We start from the raw sequence: 12,212 nt of genomic DNA, 5'->3' as shown, positions 1-12,212 counted from the left end.
CTCCGATAAACAAAGCACGCCTGGCCGCACTCATGTCGTCATACATCCGTGCCTACCAGAGCTGCAGGAAGTTTGCTAGATACAGTTCACAGGCTAAAGCAATGAATGACAGCATCACGGAATTTATCACTCTTGATGACCAGCCATTTTCTGTGGTAGAAGACAAAGGATTTCGCCTGCTAATGGCACATTTAGAACCCCCTGCCCTATATGATGCAGGCATGAAAATCACTCACCTTTCGGCGAAATTTGCCGTTTTGAATCCAAAATAGGTGATGTGATGAGTGAACCAAGACAAATGTCTATTTATTTCTTCTTTACTCATCAACTAATCTCTCTCCACAACAGAACCACGTCCGTTGGTGGCCCTTCACAACAAGAGTCCCAACAGACACACTGCTTATGACAGGAAACACAATCCAACCATCTTTTAAGAAACCAGCTGCTTCCCATATACAAATAACCCTGGGAAAAGAGTCATGGGCAATGGATGAATGAAAAAAAAATAGTAATTTATAAAAAATAAACTGAAAAGAACTTTCTAAAAAGGTGAAACTGACTAGCAAAAGTAACAATTGCCACTAGGCCTACTGGGGCTGGCTGTGTGGTTCTCCCTGCCTCTTAATCACCAAAGTAAAATTCAAGTAACTTTCTGGAGAAATACACAGTGTAAATTCAAGTTTAGCAGACTTTTGAAAAATAATCTTGAAGTACTCTAGTAGTTGTATCAATGTCTGTACGAAGTCAAAAAGTGACTGATATAAAATAAAGTACAATTCAATAGTATTTCAACAATGAATACTATAAATGTTTACACTGAACTGGAGGCTACTCTCATAATAAAATAATAAAATAAATGTTCTTTTATTGTTTTAAGTAAAACAAGGTTTGCATTTTTTTTAAAAAGCTTATGAAAAAGGCATCTTAAAATAATGTGCTTAATTTTAGAATAAATTAATAAAAAGATGTAGTTTGAGTTTCCCCTTTACTTCTTTTTTCTTAATATATCACTACATTTCACATACAAACAATCTCAACAAATATCAACAACTAACCAGCTTTAACACCTTATCTCTTTGTTACCACTTTCACTTGTTCAGTGAGAGAAGTAAACTCTACTGTGTGCTGCCAGGTTTACTACTGTAAAGATTGATAAACATGCACAGGTATGATCAGAACTCTGTCAGAATCTAATAACAGGCCTGGGTCCATATAGAACAGCGTCTGAGTCTGGTCTGGACCTTGGTCCGCTGTGGTCCCTTAGCTTGATCTTCAGTAAAGTCCATGCTTTGACTGTGCGCAGCCACCTTCATTACAGTGCGTAGACGCACATTACGCAAGTTTGTGTATTTACATAATCGATCATGTAGATCACGTCGACACGTCACCCCAGCCCTACTTAAAAAAACTTTGTGTAAAGAACTTCGGTTCATCATTAAACTGTGGTGGGACTATATGGGCCAGTAATTAATGGGAAACACTAATGGTTTGGGTAAAATATGATCTGAATGTAATTGAAGATTTTTTTTGTTTTGTATTATTTGTTTTGGGTTGCATAAATTAAAGTTTAACTCTAGGCTTATAAATGGTAAAAATAAATATGTAACACTGCAAACGAGGAACAATTAAAATTATATGACATTATCATCCTTGTCATCACAATATGATATCAGTTTTCAATAGTGATACCCGTCTGTAATGTCTATACATAATGGTTCTGTTGAGACCTGGTATTAACATCCATCCTGAGAGAGCCGATCACAAGTGGTCAGCAATACGTTTGTCTGTTCACACCTCGTATTGAATGCGTCCTGAATGCTTCTCCTGTGACGAGTTGTTATCAGATCTCACTTCTTTGCTTAAGAGAGATTTCACCATTTTAGTATGACTGGCAAAAGTATCAGTCATTATATGATGACTAGTGTTGATTTTTTGAGGCTAAATATAAATAAACATATCTTTAATTGTGTAGCTGTTGCAGGTCATCATCCTTTATATGTGGCCCAGATTGTATTTGTGTTCACAAAGCAAAAGAAAGTGGCCACATCCGTCCCAGACCACCAAATTTTTATTTCATCGGATCTTAGGACACTTTTGGGATGCAGGATTCACAATGTTCTTGAAACCAATGGACTGTACATGTGAGAACACCCTCTTGGTATCTTCTACAACTTGGCCAAGAGATGGAGAACAAATCAGCCAGTGGTCCAGGTAGGTAGGGAAGGATTTATATTCTCAAAATCAGGAGAGGAGACGAGGCAGCCCCCACCACCACCCATGGTGAGAGGGAAAGGCCGAATGGCAGGACCTTTAACTGATAGGCTTGCCCCTGGACTGCAAACCGAAGAAAGTGTCTGTGGTCTGGACAGATGGGCACATGGGCACATGGGCACATGGAAGTACTTCCAGATCGTCTTCCAGATCTATCGAGGTGAACCATTCCTCATTTTTGATGTATGACCTGTATTCATTCCTGAAAGGCAGTACCTTTATGAAGGTGTTTAACTGCCTTTGGTCTAAGATGGTATGTATTCTGCCATCTTTTTTCTGCAAGAGAAAATATGTGGAGTAGTAGCCAGTGAGCTGTTCACTTGGATCTACTTTCATAATTGCATCCTTCTGCAGAAGGTTTAAAATTGGACAAGATTTGAGCCTGGACTGGGTCTCTGACCATGGTCATACGGACCCCAGAGAAAGGGTGGGGCCACCGCTGAAACTGAATTCTGTACCCCTTGGATACTGTAGCCATCACCCATGGGTCTGATACCGTTTCTTCCCAACTGTCCAGATGTAGCTGGGAATGGATTTCAGCGGGCGTCCCCCCATCCCTAAGCACTTCCTCTGGAGTGCATCTCTAGCTGAAAGACAGGGATGAAACCCTCGTCCAAGTTGTGATGGCTGTCTGGAGTCACCAGAGATTGTGAATCCTGTACCCTGTTACCTGCCATACACCCATGGCTCTTTATGAGACCAGGATGATTGGTGGGGATGCTGGGAGCCCCTAGGTTTATAGTCACAGCCCTGGTGAACGTGCGCTGTACACACACACTCTCTGGTACACAGAGACTGTTCAGCCTTATCTAACACACCATGGGAATCAGGATGAAATGCGTGTGCTGGCACAATTGGCGTATTGATCAGTTTTTTCCTGATATTTTCGGGTAGAGTTGTCTGCGCACCCAAATCTGCCTCCGTGACATCATGGCAGATGACATAGCTGCACCAATGTCCCTTGTAAACTGGGTGTACAAATGCACAAAAGTGGAAAATGGCATATGCAAAAATCTGATTTATAAAACTGCACACGTACACCTGAACACAATATTCACTTTATAAATCAAAATCCACTTGGAAACTTTTGTACATGGATCTGCCTCATATTCTGCCCTTTACACACTTACATTCAACCACTAATGGTCAATGCAAAGCACCTCATGAATATTAAATTATCCTGCTAACCAATGGGTTTCCACTGTGAGTCATGGCATCAAGAAATGAGAAGAGGAGCCAAAACTTTCTGACACAGATATCGAGGTTTTTATTAGTGATGCGATTTTATGGGACAGCAGTGATGTCATGAATAAAGAAAATACACTGCTGCTGCTGATGATGATGATAATATAGTGACTGAGGGTGATTATTATATGCTTGTGTTTGTACTGGCATGATTTGGTTCCGTCGGTTGATCTGTGTAATAGTGAACTTAGTTCAGCCCAAAGATCCAAGATCACACATCTATAGAATCTATATCACCTGATCAGTCATCATCATGGGACAAAAAATCTTTGTGATTACTGAAGCCTTGTTTCCTCTTCATCCTCCCTGACAAATCAGTCACTATAATCTCTCTGGACTTAAATTTACTTTGCATGAACAGCACTCTAAAAGAGACAATGCAACTTACAAATTAATGTATGTAACAATGTCAATGTTAATATCGGTTTTAATACTTTTTAAAATATGATTTATTGCTGTCTTTTTCTATTTTTGATGCACTCTTCATTCTTGTGAGAAACAAAGATTTGACTTCTCTGCCAGATCCAAAAACAATCAGTCAAATAAGGTTAACAATCTGTTTCCATTGTGTCCTGACAGGTCTTGTTAGGGAGACCAATTTTCTTCATGTGTACCCAAATGAGCACCAGTAAGTGAAGCTATTTCTGTCTCTGGTTCCTCAAAGTCTATTTTTCAGTCACAGTTTAGCTGTCTCAATTCAGGGTCTACATCCTTCAGAGGCTGCACAGCCCTACCATTGACGCACGTTTAAGAAAAACAAGGGCATTACAACGTTCATCATGTCCAACTTCAGCTTTGTAGCTAAGCAACAGCGATATGGGTGGGACAAGCTGTGCAAGGCAATAAATGAACAGAAACCCTCTGTAAACCAGACCATTTCGGTTCGCCCTTCGCATTCTTCGTATGGATGCAGCCCCTAAATTGAGACACATTTTTCTCATGTAGTTTTAAAGAGTAATGTAATGCACCGATATAGCTAATGAATGTCTCCCTGTAAATGCTGATGTGTGTGTGTCAATGTCATACAGTATTGGTGGTATTTCTCTATGCAGATTACTTTGAATGTATTAGTTATTGGTAGGGGTGTTACGGTACTCAAAACTCCTTGTTCAGTAACTACCTGCATTTGAGGTCATGGTTCGGTACGTTTTTCCGTACAATAGAAACAAGGAACAGAAAACAAACAGATTTGTTTTTTCTTTTTATTCAACCCTTGTTAACAATGGCTAAAAATAGTACAATCAATATCCATCAAGGTACAGCATGTAAACAATTTGCTGTACATATTGTATTGTATGTTGGTTGTTCATCGACCATCTATGTAAATGAGAATAGCCCCCACAAACCCTCGACCCTGGCGTGATTGCATTCCCCCCCACATGCCTCCTGAACTGAAAGGCCTGTACTGGTTCAGATACATGTACCGTTACACCCCTAGTTATTAGACATATCAAACTGAGTTTGTTACATTATGAGGTGGCTGTGAGTGGTAGAATGGTTGTCCTCCAACCAGAAGATTGGTGGTTCGATCCCAGTCTTCCCTGTCTGTTGTTTGTTTCAGAGCTTCTCGGCTGAGGCAGTGGAACGTGCAATCACCTCTCTGCAAGGAGAAAATAAAAAAGATTTAAAGTTTAGCCAAGTAAGCTGACATGCAACTTCATGTATTATTCTTGGTAATTGTTATATCTTTATTTTCATACACATGTTGATTGACATTCTGTCATGTTTATCTTGTTGTGTTTATGTTACTGGTTGTTGTTAAAGTTTTTGGCAATAAATGTGTGCTTGACATCATAATTTTGAGGACAGATTTAATACTCAATGTTTTTGATACACAATCTGCCAGTATGGATACATAATATACGCTTCTATCTATTGGTCATCTCGCCCAAGGACATTTCAGCATCTGGACTGGAAGAGCTAAGAATCGAATCACCAACCTGATAGACAGAAAAAGAAAGGAGTGTTTAGCAACTGCAATTTCAAAATGGAAGAAACAAATTGTGTGGGGAACAAATTGATGGTTACTACTTTCTGTCAAAATGATCCATATTTAGTTTGTAACAGCCAAGCTTATGAGCATGGACTGTACTTTTAAATAACACCTTTTGTCATCTTAACCAAAAACAAAGTACATTCACCCATTAACACACATTAATACCTTGTGTCTATACATAGTGCTACCTTCATAGTCATAGCGCCCCCTACTGGCAACAACAAAGTTAATGTTTTATACTGTGACATAGTCCTCCGCAGGTTGGCCAACACATAGGAAGCAGTTGTAACTCCCTAACACACCTGTGATTCTTGCCTGTGTTTTATGCCTCAAACTAGGATGACTTTCAATTCATGAATACATTTCTGTCATCTAAACTACACTGAGACACTCATCAGCTGATCTATCCTATCCTCTATTGGATAGGTCTTCTGAAAGAACGACAACATAAAAATCAGAGTGCAGAAATAGTTTTTTAGTCATGTTCGATGTCTGACCCATGGCAATACAGATACAGAAATTGTCCTTCTTTTCACCTGTCCACCATAGCTTTTCACGTATAGATTATTTCTGAATAAAACTTTACTTACTTTGGTCCATGTAATTAAAACATCTACAGTAATATTATATTATGAGTAATTTGCTTAAACTCTGGAATTGACTTTCCCTAACAATAGGCCCAATAGATCCCACTGGAGATTTAACTCACTCCTCTTATCTTTTGTACCTTCATTAGTACTCAAATAGACATATTTTTGGAAACTAACTCAAATAGAGAAACATTGCCATCTTTACTTTATAAGACCTTAAAAGCCTGTCTGAGAGGTCAGATTATCTCCTATAATGTCTCTGTCCGTAAAGCACAGATAGACAGACAACTACAACTATTGGAGCTCATCTCAGATGTGGATATAGTTCATGTTACCACGCATTATGTATCTGTCAGAGTTCGACAGGCTTTCAACTAGACAAGCAGAACGTGCTCCTAAAGGCCAAACATATGCCATATGAACAGTGAGAGAAGCATGGTAGAGCCCTTGCCCATAATTTAAGACATGCATCTGCCATCTGCAAGTTATCGACCAAATTTCACGACTTTTATTCTAAACTGCATAAATCTGAACATCCAACTAAGTTGAATCACATGGATGCATTTTATGAAAGTCTAGAAATTCCCACTGTGAATGTAGACTCAGGAGAGACAATAGATAATTCTATTACCTTGAATGAAACAATAAAACCTATTAAGTGTATGCAAATTGAAAGTGTCAAGGTTCAAGATTTTTTTTAGGACATTTTCCCACAAACTTAGTCAATTGCTTCAAGCTGCATTTGACTAAAGCTTCAATTCCTCCTACCTCCCTGCTATCCTCCATCAGATGTCAATATCCCTGCTTTTAAAAAAAAGACAAGATTACTGCTCTCAAAAAGTCTTCTTAACGTTGATGATACTTGCTAAAGTACTGACCCTCTGCCTTAAGTCTATCTTGTCCACTATTATTTCCTCTGACCAAACAAGCTTTGAAAAATATTTTTTGATGTCCAAATTCAGGCTGGTCGACCCATCGCACCTTCCAATGCACCTGTCCTTGCCTAGTCCCAATATCCCTAGACATCAAAACAATCAAAAAATCTGAGGTCCCAATATATTCACCTAGTAACAAGAAACATCATTCTTCAAGAAATGTTGTAAAAGAAAATATTATAGAAGTTAAGTATTACTCATGCAATAAAAGAAAACTAAAAAGCTAAGTCAAACATTTATATTTTACTAAGATTATCATTAGCATTATCACAGATAATCAGACTTCAAAAACATGCAAATATATAAGAAAAGACATAAGAACGTATCACACTGCAGCTCCTTCGTAGCGTCGACTCTCAGTGTAGTGCCGATGGTTTGGTGACTCTGGACATGTTATCACAGTGTCCTTGCTCAGAGTCCTTCAGTCCATTCTTATTGTCCATGTTTGAGTGTCTTAATCCCTTCAGCATATCCCCCAATATCATTCTAGGAGGAAAGAAAAGAAAACACCAAACAGTATATTTTGCAGAAACAACAGATGCATAGAAATTTAAAATTCATAACATCATATTGTTCCCAATTATGAGTCACACTTTCCATTTCCACCCTTTTATCATTCCACTCTATATCTAAAAACACTTTCCACCAGTTCTCCTCCTACTATCACTTCCTCAAAACTGTCAGGAATCAGAATGTGACAAGCATCACCAGTCAAGTTTAAAGCCACACACAGGCCACCTTGTTTGGCCAAAATGTAGTCAAGTTCCATGTCATGTTTCACCAATGTCAATCTGTGGCTTCTTTGAGTATTTGACAGAAAGTCAAAACCTCTTATGGTTTTGTTCACAAAACCCTGTAGGGTGTAGGTGATATTATCATTATGGTCTGCCAAAAATGTTGTAGACGTCAAAGATGTCGTAGTATTCGTCCCCTCCAAAGCCGTAGCTATAGTAGTAGTCTCAGTTAATGTATTAACACTAGTTGCTTCCCCAACAACTTGGAGTTCTAAACTCTTCTTTTCATCTATGACCACTAGAGTGAATTACTGTGATATTGTAATTAGTAATAGGAGAGGTTGTTGTCCTGAGGTTCCGGGGTCAGAGATATCTGAAATGAGAGAGAAAAAAGAGAGAGAGAGACTATGGGAGTACAAACTGAAATAGGCATTGACATGTATTAAAATAAATAAATGAGTGAATGTGGGGGGACAGAGAGAAGTGGAGAGGTGCTCAGTGGATGATGGGAGTTCCCCCAGCAATCTAGACCTATAGCAGCATAACTAAGTGATGGTTCAGGACTCACCTGATCCAGAACTAACTATAGGCTTAATCAAAAAGGAACCTTTTAAGTTTAACTTTAAATGCTGAGATGGTGTCTGCCTCCCGAACCCAGAGTGGGAGTTGGATATGTCATGTATATGCAGACAGATAGATGTACTAATGAACTAAACGTAAAAATGTAAAAGTACAAAAGCTGATTGTTCAAATCAGTCTAATGTATTCAATAATAGTTTTCTGCCTAAAAAAGAAACAACTCAGAGAGTCTCAAGTTGCTTAATGAATATCAGGCAATGTGGAAAGTTTAACTAAGCCAATTTAGTGTAAGAGAAACACATGATGCTGGAGAAGTGACAGAAGTTCATAAACAAGCCATACAAAGCCAGATGTTCTACCACTGAATGTTTTAAAAAGATCAAACAAACATAAGAAGGGTCACACAAGCATCAATCACAACCAACTCATAACTATAAAAGTGACACTTTAACGATCTCCCAACCCGCTCAATTTATCTTCTCACTTTACTGAGGTACATCTCTAACACCCCCCAAATTGAGAAACACCCTTATAACAGCATTTAAGTCAAAGAAGACTAATATATATCAACAATAATGGCTATAAATGAGTGAACATACATTTGTTCAAATGCAGGTATTGGTTAAAGTTTGCGGATAAAACCTCACTGGCCTTGATCAGATTGGAATTAGGAGCTGCACACAGCAAGTATCGCTCCTTGGGACACACTGAACAGCTTCTCTGCTTATGTCTGTGTCTCTCTTCTCTGTTCTCTCTCCCTCACACACCATAGGTGGATAAGGGAAAAAACAGAGAGGAATTTAGTATCTTTAACCCACTAAGTCCTTATAACAGCACAATAACAATTCAATATGATTCGCACACATTGGCCAACACTTAGATCTGTTTTATCTATAACAGATGTCATCCACCTTTTAAACATCAGCGCACAGTCACATACCAAACATCATTAATATATAAATTTAGTTTATTTCACCCTAATAGCATCTCAAATATTCTAATAGTATATTATTATCCACAGTCAGTGTTTCCCAGTACTCTCTTGTTTTATCCATTCTTATGCACACAAAACATCCTTACTGATTTCTTTACTTCTCTTATTCTCTTATAATTATAAACGTCCTTCCTATGGGCTCATGTTTAGCCAATTTTTAGTCCCCCCTTTAGAGGCTCATTAGGTTATTAAATATTTGAAACGTCCCCAAAAAAGGCTCATATAATTAACCAAATCATAAAGTCCCTTTATCATCAATAGGGCTCATGAATGTTCTTTAACAGATTAAAAAACAAAATATCTAATTTTATAAAATAGTAAATCTCTTTATTACTCAACCACAACCCACATGTGCTTTATTCAATTTAAACCAACACAGCAACAAAAAACACTTAAATCAAGCGCTCTAAGCTCACACACACACACACACACACACACACACAGAGAACTTCGGCAGCTGACCTTACGCAGACACACAGAACTTTGGCATCATTCCAAAGGCACAGACAGCATCCAATCCTAAAGTTTTAAGTCAACTCATTCATACTTTGCCTATAGCATGCTTTTAGCCGCTCCTTCATTATCCTTTTCTTTCTAAATTTATGCTACCTTATGAGGTGTAGATATTCAGTGAGAGGTTAATTCAAACATCTGTTCATCAACTACTGAATGAAAACTTACAATTGAATGTTATTTCTACATCTCCAGTTCCTTCAACTGACCAGAAATTCACTTGCTGCGTTTCTTCCTCTGGTGTGTCCCTGGCGTAAAGTCATGAATAATATGCCTCCACCTAAGACAAAATAACGGGTAGCCATTCTGCCTTATTCAGTATATGCTTCTCACCTTATATATGCTCCCTTTTATCACACTTAAATATAATCCTCATTTTCCAACCCCAAAAAACTCTCCTCCATCTTTTCCGACCTCCAGTCTCCCTCCTCCTTCCACCCTTCTACCAAGCCACCTTGTCAACGATTTTACAAAAAATATAGATGACATACGCTCCTCATTCTCCAACCCACCTTCTGTAATTACCTTTCCATCAACTTCATCTTCATCCCCTTCTCTTTCCTCTTTCAACCCACTGTCTCCCAATCATATTCTTACCCTGGTAACTTCCTCCTGCCCAACTACCTGCCCCCTTGACCCCATTCCTTCTCCAACACTTTCCTGGAGGGAGGCAAGAGCAAACCCTCTCCTGAAGAAACCCACCCTCAACCCATCTGAATTAAACAACTATACCCCTGTCTCTATTTTTCCTTTTCTCTCCAAAGCACTTGAGCGTGCTATCTCAATCAACTCTCCTTCTATCTTCACCAGAACAACCTTCTTGATCCTCACCAGGTTTCAAGGAAGGTCACTCAACTGAGATTGCCCTCCTTGCTGTCTCTGAGCAACTTCACACTGCTAAATCAGCCTCTCTCTCCTCTGTGGTCAACCTTCTGGATCAGTGGTCACCAACCTTTTCAAGCCCAAGATCACTTTTTAATTCCAAATGTAAGCCAAGATCTACCACCCTGATATCTTCTAAAAAATAAATTTTTGCAATTTCTCTTAAAGGCTGAATATACAAGCATAAATATACACAAAGAAAGGCAACAATATGTTATGCAGAGGAGGTGCTGTCCTCCTGAGTCCTGTTGGGGTGCCTGGTAGTGTAGTGGGTTGTGCCAGCACCCCATGTGTAGAGGCTACAGGCCTCACTGCAGTGGGCACCAGCTCAATTCCCACATCAGCCAGCCCCTTACTACCCCCTCTCTGCCCCCTGCTTCCTGTCTCTCCCTCGCTGTGCCATCATTAAAGGCCCAAAAATATTCTTTAAAAAACAAAAAAAGTAGTCCTCTGTACTCAAATATATAACAGTACTATACAGTATGAAGCTGTGCATCTTCAACTCCTGCAAATATTTCACAATAAAAAAAACTTTTTAAACAGAAGAATGGATTCTGCCAACAGAAATGCTGAAGTGCTTTTATTTTGAATCACCTACAGAAAGTGTTGCAACCATTTATGTTTGTGACATAAATTCATCAGATAAACATTAAAACTCAGTTGAAAGATAATTTTCTCTGTTTATTCTGCTGTGAACCACAATGTTTATCTGTCTATGTCACAAATGTATTTACAACATTTACTGAACACTTTTCAAAGTAAAAGCACTTAAGAGTTTCACTTTCTGAATCCATTAATTTGTTCTAACAGGGCTTTGATTGTTATCGATGGACCAGAAGATGCAGGTCTTCGTGCCATAGTCCTGACATTTAGTTTGGTACATAATCCAACTTGTATTGAAGGAAGTGCAGTAGATAAACCTGCAGCTCCGCTTCCAGTAGCATACACACTGCAGACAACCAACACACAGCTGATCTGCGGAGCAGCCCCAGCCTGTGATTCCAGAGAGTTTCGGAGATTGACTGGTAGAGCAGAAGGGCAAAAGCTCGCTTGATCTTGATTTTCAGTATGAAAACAGACCGTGAAAGCGGGGCCTCACGATCCTTCTGGCTTTTTGGGTTTCAAGCAGGAGGTGTCAGAAAAGTTACCACAGGGATCACGATCGACAGGATGAATTCTGATTTTCTCCTTGGCCAAGCTTCAATGAATATTTCAGCATAAGACATCAAAGAGCTCCTGAACACTTTCTTCACTGATGGGTTGACCATTGATCAGCAGGTTTTCCACAACAATTGGGGTCACAAACAGGATCTCAATACAACTAAGACGTGGTAAATTCATATTATATTTTGTTCTTGCCATGTCTATGTTTGACGAGATTGTTAAAAAACTGTGTGTTACTTTTAATTGGCTTGAAAATAAATATGTTGAAATTTACCCAATCAGACTTTCGTCCATTTTTTTCACTTCAGA

General features: G+C 38.9%; 1 protein-coding gene across 2 annotated transcripts in view; it reads left to right on the top strand.

The window, feature by feature from the left end:
* Window positions 1-5,313, top strand: part of ncapd3 (non-SMC condensin II complex, subunit D3) — a 69,512-nt gene extending 64,199 nt beyond the window's left edge. Inside the window, exons 34-36 of one of the 2 annotated variants that reach the window (XM_069514347.1) lie at window positions 2,088-2,211; window positions 4,096-4,144; window positions 5,078-5,176. In XM_069514347.1, the coding sequence (XP_069370448.1) occupies window positions 2,088-2,211; window positions 4,096-4,105 (134 nt within the window). In that variant the 3' untranslated portion in view covers window positions 4,106-4,144; window positions 5,078-5,176. Of the gene's footprint in view, window positions 1-2,087; window positions 2,212-4,095; window positions 4,145-5,077 lie in introns of both variants that reach the window. The other variant, XM_069514348.1, reaches the window with a different exon arrangement.
* Window positions 5,314-12,212: the final 6,899 nt, after the last annotated feature.

The sequence above is a fragment of the Paralichthys olivaceus genome, chromosome 18 (genome assembly GCF_024713975.1).
Source record: "Paralichthys olivaceus isolate ysfri-2021 chromosome 18, ASM2471397v2, whole genome shotgun sequence".
NCBI classification, from domain to species: Eukaryota; Metazoa; Chordata; class Actinopteri; order Pleuronectiformes; family Paralichthyidae; genus Paralichthys; species Paralichthys olivaceus.
This window is presented reverse-complemented; position numbering and strand designations above follow the sequence as displayed.